General features: G+C 39.4%; 1 protein-coding gene across 1 annotated transcript in view; it reads right to left on the bottom strand.

Annotated features, from left to right (window-relative positions):
* The window catches only part of DNAH5 (dynein axonemal heavy chain 5), a 297,391-nt gene that overhangs the window by 67,241 nt on the left and 214,251 nt on the right, over nucleotides 1–15,899 (bottom strand). The window contains exons 54-55 of the mRNA XM_072807314.1: nucleotides 15,375–15,528; nucleotides 13,945–14,212 (exon numbers count right to left, since the gene is read on the bottom strand). Coding sequence (XP_072663415.1) covers nucleotides 13,945–14,212; nucleotides 15,375–15,528 — 422 coding nt within the window. The remainder of the gene's footprint in view (nucleotides 1–13,944; nucleotides 14,213–15,374; nucleotides 15,529–15,899) is intronic.

The following is a 15,899-nucleotide window of genomic DNA, read 5'->3' as shown; positions in this document are numbered from 1 at the left end:
TCTCATGAATAAATAAATAAAATATTTTTTAAAATAAATAAATAAATAAATATGATCATAACCAGCTAAGGATTTCCTTGAAAAGTACTGAAAGTACTGAATAATGTACATAAGGGTTGCAAACAGAAATACAGCCAATAAAAACGGAAGGAAAATGAAGGAATCAAACCTATCAGGTGACAGTTGGGAAAGAAATAAAAAATGATCAGTAACTGATCATTGAATTAAGTTCTTAAAGCAGTAATTGTGGGGCAGTATTTATTTATATCTATGTAAATAATAGGTACCATTCATCAGCTTGGTTATGAACATAGTTTACCACATACACTGAAAGGCAATAAAGACTCAGAAGTCATATTTTCTCATGAGTTAAGCAACCTCTACAAAGAACATTTTAAATTCCAGGGAGTTTAAGTCAAGGCACTGGAAACATAAGAATAATCCTTGCCTATGATAAAGTTTTTGTAGGTATTAACTCCAACAGCTGCAATATTCACCATGTGCAGGCATGATACTAAGTGCTTCACCTGGCATTATGGTGTATCCTCAGGAAGGATACACCACTTGTGTAAGTGGGAAAGGATTCCCACTTTCCGAAAATTCCCTTGTATTTACTATATAACAACGATTTTTTTTTCTTATATGATCAGAGAGTATAAAAAATGGTGACTTTCTTAATGTAGCAAGTGTTCTTTTTCTCTTTCCAAAAAAGTCAGAGAATAAAAAGAGGGTGGATTCAAACATATTTTCCCAAAGACTTCAATCTCTGGTGCAAGAAAGTTTATGAAGAGTCAGGTTGCTTTCACCTAGAGGGGGCCCACACCTGCTAAGACTCAAGGAAGAGGCCATGGAAAACTCTTCCAAGGTCATCTTCATTATCTAATCACCAAAGCAGCAATGCCAGTTTTGGGACCCACCTTCAGAATGATGCCTGGGGTTGGTGTGGAGTATATTTTGATAATGTGTGTTCATGTCACCTGATGGAAATGAGATGAGGTATGTGTGGGAGAGAGAGAATGCTGGCCTCAGTCCCTGAATTTTGGTTCCTTGAATTTCTACTTCATTTAAAGAACTGAAGTCACAAAGTGAAAAAGGTGTATTAGTTGCCTTTCCAGCCATCTCTTCTCTGCTACTAAAAGAATCTCTATTTTGCTCAGGGTAACAATCTGTCCAACTAAAATCCTTTGATTCCCCAGACTCTCTTATAAGTAGGGGCGACCTGGTTCAAGCCAATGACATGTAGACGAAAGTTCTTAGGGAAGAATGTTGTCCTGAAATAAAAGGCAAACTTCATGGTGCATCAACAAACATGATGCCTAGGGATGCAGCAGCTACCCTGTGCCTATAAGAGTAAGAGCCACATCCTGAGATGACAGCAAGACAGAAGGAATAAGATCCCACAATGGCATCATCCTGGACTGCACAGCTCTACATTTTCTTGGTAGCCACAGAAAGGTGAGCAACAGCTCACTCAGAAGCTGTTTGAGCAACTACCTCTCTGGTTTTCTCTTTTTTCTTTAAATGTTTCATCAAAAGACTTAGTCAATTTTAATTCACATATATAAAAAACTCATATTTTTTCCAAAAGCACTTTAGTTATTAAAATACTACAAAATCTAGGATTAGCCTTCTGAGCATCTTTAAGCCAGAAAATAATAACAGTAACAACAATCCAAAAAATAAACTAAGAAAATAATCTAATTTATAATAGCATCAAAAAGAATAAAATGCATAGGAATAAACTCTACCAAAGGATATGAAAGACTTGCAATACTAAAACTATAAAATACAAATGAAAGAAATTAAACACAAATATATCGAAAGACATCATGTACTTATAATTTGGAAGAATTATTATTTTTTAAATGCCCAGAAAACCTCAAATGGCCAAAGCAATTTTGAGAAAGAACAAAGCTGGAGGCATCACACTTCCTGATTTCAAAATGTATTACAAGGTCACACTAATCAAAACAGTATGGTAGTGGCATTACAAATAGGCATATAGACCAAAGAAACAGAAGAAAGTCCAGAAATAAACACAAACATATACAGTCAACTGAGGCTGCCAATAACACATATAGTGGGGAAAGGATAGTCTCTTTTACTAAATGGTGCTGGGAAAACAGGATATCTATGTGCCAAAGAATGAAACTGGAGCCTTGTCTTACACCATACACAAAAAAATCAAACCAAAATAGATTAAAGACCTAAACGTAAGACCTGAAACCATAAAACTCCTAGAAAAAAAAACATAATAGGTAAGCTCCTGACTTTGATCTTGGCAATCACCAAAAGCACAGGCAACAAAAGCAAAAACAAAGTGGGACTACATCAAACTAAAAAAAATCTTCTATGTGGCAAGGGAAGCAACTAAGAAATGAACAAGTAGCTTATGGAATGGGAGAAAATATTTGCAAACCATACCTCTGATAAAGGATTAATATACAAAATAAAGAACTCCTACAACTCAATAGCAAAAAAAAAAAAGTAATCTGATTAAAATGGGCAAAGGAATTGAAAAGAGCAATCTCCAGAGAAGATATACAAATGGACAACAGGTATATAAAAAAAACATCACTAATCATCAGGAAAATGCGAATCAAAATCACTTCACACCAGTTAGGATGACTGTTATTAAAAAAAAAAAAAAGACCCCCACCCCCAATAACAAGTGTCATCAAGGGTATGGGGAAAAGGGAACCCATGTGCACTATTAGTGGGAATGCAAACTGGTGCAGCCACGTGGGAAACAGTGTGAGGGTTCCTTAAAAATTAAAATACAGGGGCACCTGGGTGGCAGTTGGTTCAGCATCTGACTCTTGGTTTCAGCTCAAGTCATGATCTCAGGGTTGTGGGATCAAGCTCCATGTAGGGCTCCATGCTCAGCATGGAGTCTGCTCAAGATTCTCTTTCCCTTTGTCTCTGCCCCTCCCCCTGCTCACACATTCTCTCTCTTCCTCTCTCTCTAAAAATAAATAAATAAAATCTTAATAAAATAATAAAATAAAAATAGAATTATCATATGATCCAACAATTTCACTTCCAGGCACATATACCTGGAAAGAAATATCACTATCTCAAAGACATAATCTGTGCTCCCATGTTCACTGCAGCACCATTTATAGTAGCCAAGACATGAAGACAACTAATGTTTGTTGATGTATAAATGGATATACATGCAGTGGAAATTTATTCAGTCTCTAAAAAGAGATGGAAATCCTGCATTTGCAACAATATGGATGAAGCTGGAGGTCATTATGCTAAGTGAATAAGCTAGACACAGAAGGGCAAGTACTACATGACATCACTTATAAGAGGAATCTGAAATTGTCAGGCTCATGGCAGCAGAAAAGTAGAACTCTGATTGCCAGGGGCTACAGGGAGAGGGTATCATTTCCTCCTCCTCCCAATCAAAAAATCAAGAAGTACAAAGTTTTAGTTATAGAAAATGAGTAAGTTCTACAGGTCTACTTCACAGCATGATGCCTATCGCTAACAACACTGTTTGTATACCGAAAATTACCTGTAAGAGAGCTTATGTTGTATTCTTATCACAAAATAATAATAACAATAAAAGAAGGCAGAAGGAAACATTTGGAGGTGATGGATATATTTATGGCATAGATTGTGATGGTCCCATGAGTGTTTACTTACTCAAAATTCATCAAGTTGTATATTTTAATTACGTATATAGCTTTTTGTATATCATTCATACCTCAATAAGCTGGTTTAAAAACAAAACTAAAATCTATCTTAAAGAATAAAATATTAATTAATAATAACTAATTATAGAAATATACAATAGATTAATACTTTTTTAAAATTTTTATTTAATTATTCATGAGAGACACACAGAGAGAGAGATAGAGGCACAGACACAGGCAGAAGGAGAAGCAGGCTCCATTCCACACAGGGAGCCTGACATGGGACTCGATCCCGGGTCTCCAAGACCACACCCAGGACTGAAGGTGGCGCTAAGCCACTGAGCCACCTGACTTAATACTTTTATAGGAAATATTCAGTATAATCTAAATGAAATATACTAACACAAACAAAACTATTTCCTTACTAATGTGGCTGAAAATAATAATTTAATTTAGAATCAGCATCCTGAAGACAACTTATATAAGGTTGTTTCCAGAAACCATGTGGCTAATTTTCCAAAGAGAATAACACTTAAATACCTAAGTATATTAGGTATTTCCTATACCCACAGATGTATTCTATCCAAATAACATAAGATAAGTTCCAGGTAATATTAGGTGTATAGTTGTTGGTTTTCCCAACAAGGTTTTATATTTATTAAGTGAAGGTGCCATGTCTCAACTTTTTTTTTTCAAATCAGCAGAAATTTTATTTTATTTTATTTTATTGGAGTTCAATTTGCCAACATATAGCATAACACCCAGTGCTCATCCTGCCAAGTGCCCCCACAGTGCCTAACAGCCAGTCACCCCCAACCCCCGCCCACTTCCCCTTCCACTACCCATTGTTCATTTCCCAGAGTTAGGAATCTCTTATGTTCTGTCTCACTTTCTGATATTTCCCACTCATTTTCTCTCCTTTCCCTTTATTCCCTTTCACTAATTTTTATATTCCCCAAATGAATGAGACCATATAATGTTTGTCCTTTTCCGATTGACTTATTTCACTCAGCATAATACCCTAGAAGTCCCTCCACGTCGGAGCAAATAGTGGGTATTTGTCGTTTCTAATGGCTGAGTAATATTCCACTGTATACATAAACCACATCTTCTCTATCCATTCATCTTTCGATGGACACTGAGGCTCCTTCCCAGTTTGGCTATTGTGGACATTGCTGCTAGAAACATCGGGGTGCAGGTGTCCCGGCATTTCACTGCATCTGTATCTTTGCGGTAAATCCCCAGCAGTGCAATTGCTGGGTCATAGGGCAGGTCTATTTTTAACTCTTTGAGGAACCTCCACACAGTTTTCCAGAGTGGCTGCACCAGTTCACATTCCCACCAACAGTGCAGGAGGGTTCCCTTTTCTCCGCATCCTCTCCCACATTTGTGGTTTCCTGCCTTGTTAATTTTCCCCATTCTCACTGGTGTGAGGTGGTATCTCATTGTGGTTTTGATTTGTATTTCCCTGATGGCAAGTGATGCAGAGCATTTTCTCATGTGCAAGTTGGCCATGTCTATGTCTTCCTCTGTGAGATTTCTGTTCATGTCTTTTGCCCATTTCATGATTGGATTGTTTGTTTCTTTCGTGTTGAGTTTAATAAGTTCTTTATAGCTCTTGGATACTAGCCCTTTATCTGATACGTCATTTGCAAATATCTTCTCCCATTCTGTAGGTTGTCTTTGAGTTCTGTTGACTGTTTCTTTTGCTGTGCAGAAGCTTCTTATCTTGATGAAGTCCCAATAGTTCATTTTTGCTTTTGTTTCTTTTGCCTTCACTGATGTATCTTGCAAGAAGTTACTGTGGACACGTTCAAAAAGGGTGTTGCCTGTGGTCTCCTCTAGGATTTTGATGGAATCTTGTGTCACATTTAGATCTTTCATCCATTTTGAGTTTATCTTTGTGTATGGTGCAAGAGAGTGGTCTAGTTTCATTCTTCTGCATGTGCATGTCCAATTTTCCCAGCACCATTTATTGAAGAGACTGTCTTTCTTCCAGTGGAGAGTCTTTCCTCCTTTATCGAATATTAGTTGACCATAAAGTGGAGGGTCCATTTCTGGATTCTCTATTCTGTTCCATTGATCTATGTGTCTGTTTTTGTGCCAGTACCACACTGTCTTGATGACCACAGCTTGTAGTACAACCTGAAATCTGGCATTGTGATGCCCCCAGCTTTGATTTTCTTTAATATTCTTTACAATTCCCCTGGCTATTTGGGATCTTTTCTGATTCCACACAAATCTTAAGATGATTTGTTCCACCTCTCTAAAGAAAGTCCATGGTATTTTGATAGGGATTGCATTAAACTTGTAAATTGCCCTGGGTAACATTAACATTTTCACAATATTAATTCTTCCAATCCATGAGCATGGACTCTTTTTCCATCTCTTTGTGTCTTCCTCAATTTCTTTCAGAAGTGTTCTGTAGTTTTTGGGGTATAGATCCTTTACTTCATTGATTAGGTTTATTCCTAGGTATCTTATGCTTTTGGGTGCAATTGTAAATGGGATTGACTCCTTAATTCCTCTTTCTTCAGTCTCATTGTTAGTGTATAGAAATACCACTGACTTCTGGGCATTGATTTTGTATCCTGCCATACTGCCAAATTGCTGTATGAGTTCTAACAATCTTGGAGTGGAGTCTTTTGGGTTTTCTATGTAGAGTATCATGTCATCGGCGAAGAGGGAGAGTTTGACTTCTTCTTTGCCAATTTGAATGCCTTTTATTTCTTTTTGTTGCCTGATTGCTGAGGCTAGGACTTCTAGTACTATGTTGAATAGCAGTGGTGAGTGGACATCCCTGTCTTGTTCCTGATCTTAGGGGAAAGGCTCCCAGTGTTTCCTCATTGGAATGATATTTGCTGTGGGCTGTTCATAGATGGCTTTTAAGATGCTGAAGAATGTTCCCTCTATCCCTATACTCTGAAGAGTTTGGATCAGGAATGGGTGCTGTATTTTGTCAAATGTTTTCACTGCATCTGTTGAGAGGATTATATGATATGGTTCTTGTTTTTTCTCTTGCTGATATGATCAATCACATTGAATGCTTTATGAGTGTTGAACCAGTCTTGCATTCCGGGGATAAATCATGGTGATTTATGAATAATGGTCATGGTGAATAATCTTCTTAATATATTGTTAGATCCTATTGGCCAGTATCTTGGTGAGAATTTTTACATCCATGTTCATCAGGGATATTGGTCTGTAATTCTCCTTTTTGGTGGGGTCTTTGTCTGGTTTTGGAATTAACGTGATGCTGGCCTCATAGAATGAGTTTGGAAGTACTCCATCTCTTTCTATCTTTCTGAACAACTTTAGTAGAATAGGTATGGTTTCTTCTTTAAATGTTTGATAGAATTCCCTTGGGAAGCCATTTGGCCCTGGACTTTTGTGTCTTGGTAGATTGTTGATGACTGCTTCAATTTCCTCGTTGGTTATTGGTCTGTTCAGGTTTTCTATTTCTTCCTTTCCAGTTTTTGTAGTTTGTGGTTTTCCAGAAATGCGTCCATTTCTTCTAGATTGCCTAATTTATTGGCGTATAGCTGCTCATAATAAGTTTTTTAAATCGTTTGTATTTCCTTGGTATTGGTGGTGATCTCTACTTTCTCATTCATGATTTTATTAATTTGAGTCTTTTTTCTTTCTTTTTAATATGGCTGGCTAATGGTTTATCTATCTTATTAATTCTTTCAAAGAACCAACTCCTGGTTTTGTTGATCTGTTCCACAGTTCTTCTGGTCTCGATTTTGTTGAGTTCTGCTCAAATCTTTATTAACTCTCTTCTTCTGCTGGGTGTAGGATCATTTACTGTTTTTTCTCTAGCTCCTTTAGGTGCAAGGTTAACTTTTGTATTTGAGTTCTTTCCAGTTTTTGGATGGCTGCTTGTATTGTGATGTATTTCACGCCCCCAGGACTGCTTTTGCTGCATCCCAAAGATTTTGAACGGTTGTATCTTCATTCTCATTAGTTTCCATGAATCTTTTTAATTCTTCTCTAATTTCCTGGTTGACCCTTTCATCTTTTAGCAGGATGGTCCTTAACCTCCACGTGTTTGAAATCCTTCCAAACTTCTTGTGATTTAGTTCTAGTTTCAAAGCATTATGGTCTGAAAATACGCAGGGGACGATCCCAACTTTTGGTATCGGTTAAGACCTGATTTGTGACCCAGTATGTGGTCTATTCTGGAGAAAGTTCCATATGCAATTGAGAAGAATGTGTATTCAGTTGCATTTGGATGTAAAGTTCGGTAAATATCTGTGAAATCCATCTGGTCCACTGTATCTTTTAAAACTCTTGTTTCTTTGGAAATGTTGTGCTTAGAAGATCTGTCGATTGTAGACAGCTCTATATTCAAGTCACCAAGTATGATTGTATTATTATCTAAGTTTGTCTTAACTTCGGTTATGAATTGATTGATATACTTGGCAGCTCCCACATTAGTAGCATAAATATTCATGATTGTTAGGTCCTCTTGTTGGATAGATTCTTTAAGTATGATATAGTGTCCCTCTTCATCTCTCACTACAGTCTTCGGGGTAAGTTTTAGTTTATCTGATATAAGGATGGCTACCCCTGCTTTCTTTTGAGGACCATTCGAATGGTAAATGGTTCTCCAAACTTTTATTTTCAGGCTGTAGGTGTCCTTCTGTCTAAAACGAGTCTCTTGTAGACAGCAAATAGATGGGTCCTGCTTTTTTATCCAGTCTGAAACCCTGCGCCTTTTTAATGGGGTCATTAAGCCCGTTCACGTTCAGAGCTACTATTGAAAATATGAATTTAGTGTTATCATGATACCTATTCAGTCGCTGTTTTTGTGGATTGTTCCAATGGACTTCTTCTTAAAGGGGAAATCTCTTGCAGAGATGGTTTGGAGGTCACATATTATTTCGGTTCCTGTCTGTCTTGGAAGCTCTTTATCTCTCCTTCCATTCTGAATGAGAGCCTTGCTGGATAAAGTATTCTTGGTTGCATGTTTTTCTCATTTAGGACCCTGAATATATCCTGCCAGCCCTTTGTGTCCTGCCAGGTCTCTGTGGAGAGGTCTGCTGTTACCCCAATGTTCCTCCCCATAAGGGTTATGGATTTCTTGTCTCTTGCTGCTTTAAGGATCTTCTCTTTATCTTTGGAATTTGCAAGTTTCACTATTAAATGTCGAGGTGTTGAACGGTTTTTATTGTTTTTGGGAGGGGATCTCTCTATCTCCTGGATCTGATTGTCTGTTTCCCTCCCCAAATTAGGGAAGTTCTCAGCTATGATTTGTTCAAATACACTTTCTCGACCTCTGTCCCTTTCGGTGCCCTCGGGAACCCCAATTAAATTTAGGTTTTTTCCTTCTGATGCTTTCATTTATTTCCCTTAACGTATCCTCATGATCTTTTAATTGTTTTTCTCTGTTTTCCTCAGTTTCCTTCCTTGCCATCAACTTGTCTCTATGTCACTCACTTCTTCTTCTACCACGTTAACCCTCAAGGTTAGGACCTCTAGTTTGGATTGCATCTCATTTAATTGATTTTTAATTTTGGCCTAATTAGATCTAAATTCTACAGTCATGAAGTTCTTGAATCCTTTATGCTTTTTCTAGAGCCACCAGTAGCTTTATAATTGTGCTTCCGAATTGCCTTTCTGGCATTGAATTGTAATCCAAATTTTGTAACTCTGTGGAAGAGAGGACTGTTTCTGATTCTTCCTTTTGTGGTGAGTTTTTCCTTCTAGTCATTTTGCTCAGTGCAGAGTAGCCAAAAGCAAGTTGTACTGGAAAAAGGAGAAAAAGAGAGAAAAGAAAAAACGGAAAAAGGGTGGGGTGAAAGGGGGTGAAACAGAAAACAAAAAACAATGGGGAGTACACTCTGATTCTATATACTGTAAATCCCTGGACATCCCCTGGGACTTTCCAGTGCTGCTTGGTGAATAAGTTGTTTTTCCCCTGTCCTTCTAGCTAGTGTTCTGGGGGAGGGGCCTGCTGTGCTGATTCTCAGGTGTGTGCACCTGGGGAGCTGCCCAGCCCCCTGCCTGGTGCACAGCTCAGTGGGAGCTGTTTATCCTGTGAGGCCCCTGCTCAGTCCCAGGTACAAGGTGACACCAGGAGGAACAGCAACAGTGGAGGTGCCCAGCTCTGCAGCCCTGGATTCAGCTCCCGCAGTAACTACCACAGCTCCCAGTCCGCAGGGCCCTGGATGCTCCTGGGGGCAAAGGTGCTGATCTGCACAGCTCGGGGCCGCCCGGAGGCAGGAGCGTCCTCGCTGTCCTGTGTCCTCCCGGCCTCTGCCTGTCCCGGGGCGAGCGCCGGATCCTGGGCCGTGTCCCCCGGCGCCCTGGGCTCCGGGGCCTGCGCCGCTGGAATTGCGCTCCCGGCCGTGCAGCCCCCTCCGCCCCAGCCGCCTCCGAGCTGCTCCCGGGGCCCCGCTGGGTGCTCGCTGCAGCCCTTTAGGGAGCTCGGCTGCGGGGTGTGGCGCTGTCCCCGGGGCACAGGTGTCTGTCAGTGTCCCCGGGAGCCCGAGGGCATCCCCGCCCCCCTGGGTCCTGCTCCAACTCCCTGCGAGCCCCTTTCCGCCCGGGAAGGTTGGTGCAGCTCCTGCCTCTTCTGGCCTGGGCTCTCCTGTCCTGGAGGCTCTCGCCCCGGCCTTAGCCCGGCTCCTCGCGGGGCTCCTCCCCCTTGGATGCTTATTTATTTATTTTTTCCATCTTCCTACCTCGATAGAAGCACAAACTCTTCTCACTGTAGCGTTCCAGCTGTTCTCTCTTTAAATATCAGGCCGAATTTGTAGATTTTTCAGGATGATTTGAAGGTTATCTAGGTAATTTGGTGGGGACCGGTGACTTGGGGACCCTACTCTTCCGCCGTCTTGCCCCGCCTCTCCCATGTCTCATATCTTACAATTATTTTATCCACTACTGTAGCTAGCACAGTAAACACCAGACCAGACTGGAGGCATAACCACAGAAGATTACAGATTATCAAAGGTCTAAGAACATCTCAATACCCAGGTGTGTGATATAAATTAAAGTATATGTGCTATAGATACAGGAGGTCTATGATAGAGGCGGCAGTAAAATAAATATTCCTAAGTGAACAAAGAAAGAATGAAGGGTGTGCTGAGTTCTGATTAAGCTTTGGAATTTAGATAAAGGAGACAGCCAAAAATATTCTTGATCTGAGCGGGCCAATGTGTGGAGGAGAATGATGAGTAAAGCATATTTAGGGGTGCCTGGGTGGCTCAGTTAAGTGTCCAGCTCTTGATTTCAGTGTAGGTCATGATCTCAGGGTTGTGAGGTCGAGCCCCATGTCGGCTCCACAATGGGTGTGGAACCTGCTTAAGGTTCTCTTTCTCTGCCCCTCTTCACCATGTTCTATCTCTCTTTTAAAAAAAAAAGTGCATGTTCAGAAAACAAACAAAAAAGTTATATCTGAGGGAGGAAAGAGAGGAAAGGTTTGTGTTGGATTAGAGAAGACTGCAAGTAAGTCATGGCTGTACTATAGAAGAATGATGAATTTTGACAGACTGATTCATTCAATATTGTAACCATTCGACACTGGTAACTGCCAAGATCATGCATGAAAGACAGGTAGTCCTTAACTTCATGGATTTTTAGTCTAGCAGAACAAATCAGCATTAGTTAAATAAACACACAACTAAGTTTATAAACTGTGGTTAGTTCCAGGCAAGAAGAGCACAGTGCTTGAAGTGGTAACATGGGAACAGGTTCCGTGGGGAACAGAATGATGGCAAATGGGATAGTTCCCCTGAGGCAGGGATGTTTGACTGAGCCAGCATTGTCCCAACAAAGGGAGGAGGGTGCTGGTAGGATGGAGAAGAAGGGTGTCTCATGGGAAGAAGAAGCAGCCTGTTCAAGGAACAAGAACAGAGCAGGAAGAAAAAGTGATCTCAGGGGGAGGTGGGGAGGTGGGCAAGGCCACTCTTCCCAGCCTAGAAGGCTAAGCTAGAGACTCTTGATTTTTCCTAAGAGCAAGGGGAAGTCATAGAAGGTGCTAAGTAGAAAACAGTGTGGTTGGGTTTGTGTTTTTATCATTCTTCTGTCAGCAATGTGAGATAGATGGCAGATGGCTGACACAAGAGAAGTCATTAGAAAGCTATTTGGGTTTTCCAGGTGAGCAACAATGACAACTTGGCCTAGGATATCTATGAGAGGGAAAGCACTGGAGACAGTCGCCCAATATTTAAAAGATAAAGTCAACAAGACATGGTGATCAAGCAGACTTGAGAGCTGAAGGAGGGCCCAGATGCTCAAGATAAAGCTCTTTGATCATGTAGTTTAGTGGGTGACGGTGGAACTTCCTGGGGGTAGGACCAGAGGGAGGCAGTTCAGGGTCAGACACTTGGAGTAGCAGTCTGTGAAACCCCCATGAGAATGTAGCAAGCAGGCAGCCAGCCAGTGCACAGACTTCAAGCCAAAGGACATACTAGACTAGAGAGAAAAGCTGATGGGGTGTGTCACCCAGGAGATGGAGGATGAGCCTGCCGGGGAAGAGGACCAGAGTGAAGGAAGGAGCCTGCCTTGCCATGGCACTATGCCCGGCTTCATAAAGAGCATGGAGCTCAATAAATACATTCTCAATAAACAAACAAGAAAATGCATCCCTGAAAGTCAGGACAGTTGCTAGGAAACAAGGGCACAGAAATGCAGTTTCCCTGACCTCCATGGAATCCTGGCTTGGGTTGATACAATGAGACTTAAAAGAAAAGGGAGGCCCTGTGAGAAATTAACTAAGGAAAGATCAATACAGCCTTTGTCCTGTAATAGAAGAGATGATGGAAATAGACACCTAGCAGCAAGGGCTCTGTATTTAAATTAAATCATCTTAATTACAGTATATTACAATGTTTGTCGCCTGAAATTGTTATTTTACTGTTCATAATAATACCTTAGATGATACTCCACAAAATACTTCCACATTAATTATCATATTTCATAGTTAACTTTAATATACCTCTTAAATTCTGTCATTTGCGTTCTCATTTATACCCTACTTCAAGGAATTTTAAGGTTTTACCCTTAGTTGTATTTACATTTTGATAGGACTTAAAATTTTAAATCACTGGTCTTTTCTCAAACTTTAAAAGACAAAAGAGAAAACTGTACATGTGTACTTCAAGTCTGTTAAAATAGTCTGTGTTGAAAAGCCACAGATTGGAAAACCATTATTGTCAACAGCAGTATGGAGAGAACAGTGGCTAAGAATATATACTTATACATAATAACCTGGGTTCTAGCCCCGGTATTGATCCTAATGGCTTCTTACACCTCTGACTATTCCCTCAGCTTCATTGTCCCCAGTGTCTCCATCTATAAAGGGTTGATAGGTTGTTCTAGGCTAATCAGTTGTTTTTCACAGTGGATATTGCAAGACTGGAGACCCAGAGGTGGGCATGGCACAGATGTGGGCTGAGAGGGCAGCTCCAGAACACTTCCTCACCTTCACTTGTCGCTGTTTTATCTATTAGGGCCACCTGGAAGGTTTTACTGAGAAATGGGACTCTTCTTAATTATTATTAAAACATTATCAGACAAAAAGTTTGAAAACCACTGCCCTGAACCAGGGTGCCGCCCCCCACCGAGGGTCTGATACAACTGGTAAGGAGTGACACCTAAAGATCCCTACCATTTAAAAGATCCACGGATAATTTCTCACCAAAAGCTGAAAAAACAAAAACTAAATTATGTCTAACATCTCTTCTACTACTCCTGTGTTCAATTTCATGTAGAGTGAGAGAGGCATTCATGTTTCTGGAGTATGGAAGCAGCAAGGACCCAAGTCACAGAACACTCTCACTAACCCTTTTCAAGGACAGGAACCATCAGAGGATTGCTGGATAAGGTTTTCTTCTTTGATTTCCAGCACTGCAGCCACAATAACAAAATGTCCAAGACACATCTGGCTTTAACTACTCTGAGGTTAACCAAGCCACTTTGAAAAGAACACAAATGCTATCAAAGCAATTAAAACCTCACTGGCTTCCTGGGACATCTTGGAACATGTCTGGATATCCAACTGAGACAAAGCCTTCAAACATCCCGGAAAAGACTAGAATCACTGGAAATTAATCCAAGGGAGTACAAGATTGAAGACAATTGTCTAATAACCACACTCTGGGAAAAATTAGCTACCTAATGTGAAAGAACACCATCATCTTGCAAAAAATCCTCAAATACTGGACAAAGTGACTTTTGGCTCAATCCAGTACAGAGATAGTATATAGTACAGAATGTAAATAAACACACAGACATCCATACACACACACTGTTAGCCAAAAACTCTGACAAAAATTTCCACCACACTAACCAGCAACCAAGGCATCCTTAGGCCATCGGCTGAACCAGTCAATAGTGCATCCTGAAAGAAGGGCAGGAAACTTCAAAGCTTGATTTCGAAATTTCTCCCCCACAGGTGAAAAGCAGAGTACAATGTGAAGGTTCTGTCGGACTCGACTCATGAAGTAGTCATGCAGGTTCTCATTGGTAGGAGGGTGCCTGGGGTATTCTTTTTTCATGACTGATATGAGGTCACTATTAATTTCATCAATTTCATCACGAGCAAATAGGTTGGAGACCTTCAAAAAAAGTGCAGATATTCAAATTCAGTACAGGCATATGAAAACAGATCAAAATACATAACTCAATACATGATATTTTTCCTCTGTTTGTGTTCTCAAACTCACCTTTAGAAAATTAACCAGTCTTCATGACACAAACAAATGGAAAGATATTCCATGCTTATAGATTGAGAGAACCAATATTGTTAAAATGTCCATTTTAACATTCCTAAAGCTACGTTTGGATTCAATGCAATCCCTATCAAAATACCACAGTATTTTTCACAGAACTAGAACAAATAATCCTAAAATTTGTATGGAACCACAAAAGATCCAGAATAACCAAAGCAACCTTGAAAAAGAAGAACAAAGCTGGACACATCACAATCTCACATTTCAAGATATACTACAGAGCTATAACAATCAAAACAGTATGGTACTGACACAAAAACAGACCTACAGATCAATGGAACAGAATAGAGAGCACAGAAATAAACCCACACTCACATGTTCAATTAATCTATGACAAAGGAATCAAGAATATATAAATGGGGAAAAGACCATTTCTTCAGTAAATGGTGCTGAAAAAAACTGGACAGCTACATACAAAAGAATGAAAGTGAACTGCTATCTCATACCATACACAAAAATAAACTAAAAGTGGATTAATATCTAAATGTAAGACTTGAAGCCATAAAACTCCTAGAAGAAAACATAGGCAGTAATTTCTCTAGCATCGGCCATAGAAACATTTTTTTCTAGATGTGTCTTCTCAGGCAAGGTAGTTTTCTAGATGTCTCTTCTCAGGCAAGGGAAACAAAAGCCAAAATACTATTGGGACTACAAAAAAAATAAAAAGTTTTTGCACATCCTTTTGAAAAAAATTAACCAAAATCCTCAAGATAAAATACCCCGTATTTTAAATACACAAATAATATATACACGATCCTATTATTAACTGCAAAGTCATAGCCTTCTAAGGGGTAAATGGACATACTGAAAATCCAATCAGCTCAGTTTGATTCTCTAAAACCCAATTTTTCTATTGCTTTATCTGGCAATTCTTCTTACTAATTTCCTAACCCCCTATAATAGCACTAGCTCAAAAAATCTAATGTAAAGCTCTAAAGTTGGAGGGAATCTGAAGAGTCAAAATGCATGAAGATAAATGAGCTCCTACCTCACCCGATGATAAAACATTGTTCATATATTCCAAAAATGACTCATCCTTAATCTCATTGTCTGTAAAGATGAAAGTGATTCCTTTGCCTTGCTGCCCTGCTGTTCTATACAAAATCTTCAAGTCTTCCACCAGATTTGATGTGTTGTAGGATCTAAAGAAATATTATCATTGTGTCGTTAGCTAAACTATTTTGATGGGAAGGAAAGATCCTTGTAACAGTGCTTTATGCCATTTGGTTAATTAAAAGAAATACTGATGCTGTTTCATCAGATTAGAATTTTATTGTATGTAATGTTACTAGTTCATTATATTTCTTTACAAAAATGAAATTTATTTTTTAAAAATTTCTTTCACTTTCTTATAGCTATTCCTTTGAGAGTAATAGAAGTACATCTTGGTAAAATTTTCGGTACTTCACTACTCACAAAAGTTAAGAAATGTTTTCTTTATTGAGGTACAACTGACATATAACATTATCTTAATTTCAGGTGCACAACATAATATTCCTATACTTGTATATAT

The sequence above is a fragment of the Canis lupus genome, chromosome 31, assembly GCF_048164855.1.
Source record: "Canis lupus baileyi chromosome 31, mCanLup2.hap1, whole genome shotgun sequence".
Lineage (NCBI taxonomy): Eukaryota > Metazoa > Chordata > Mammalia > Carnivora > Canidae > Canis > Canis lupus.
The sequence above is the reverse complement of the archived record's forward strand: the minus strand, read 5'-3'. Positions and strand labels throughout refer to the sequence as shown.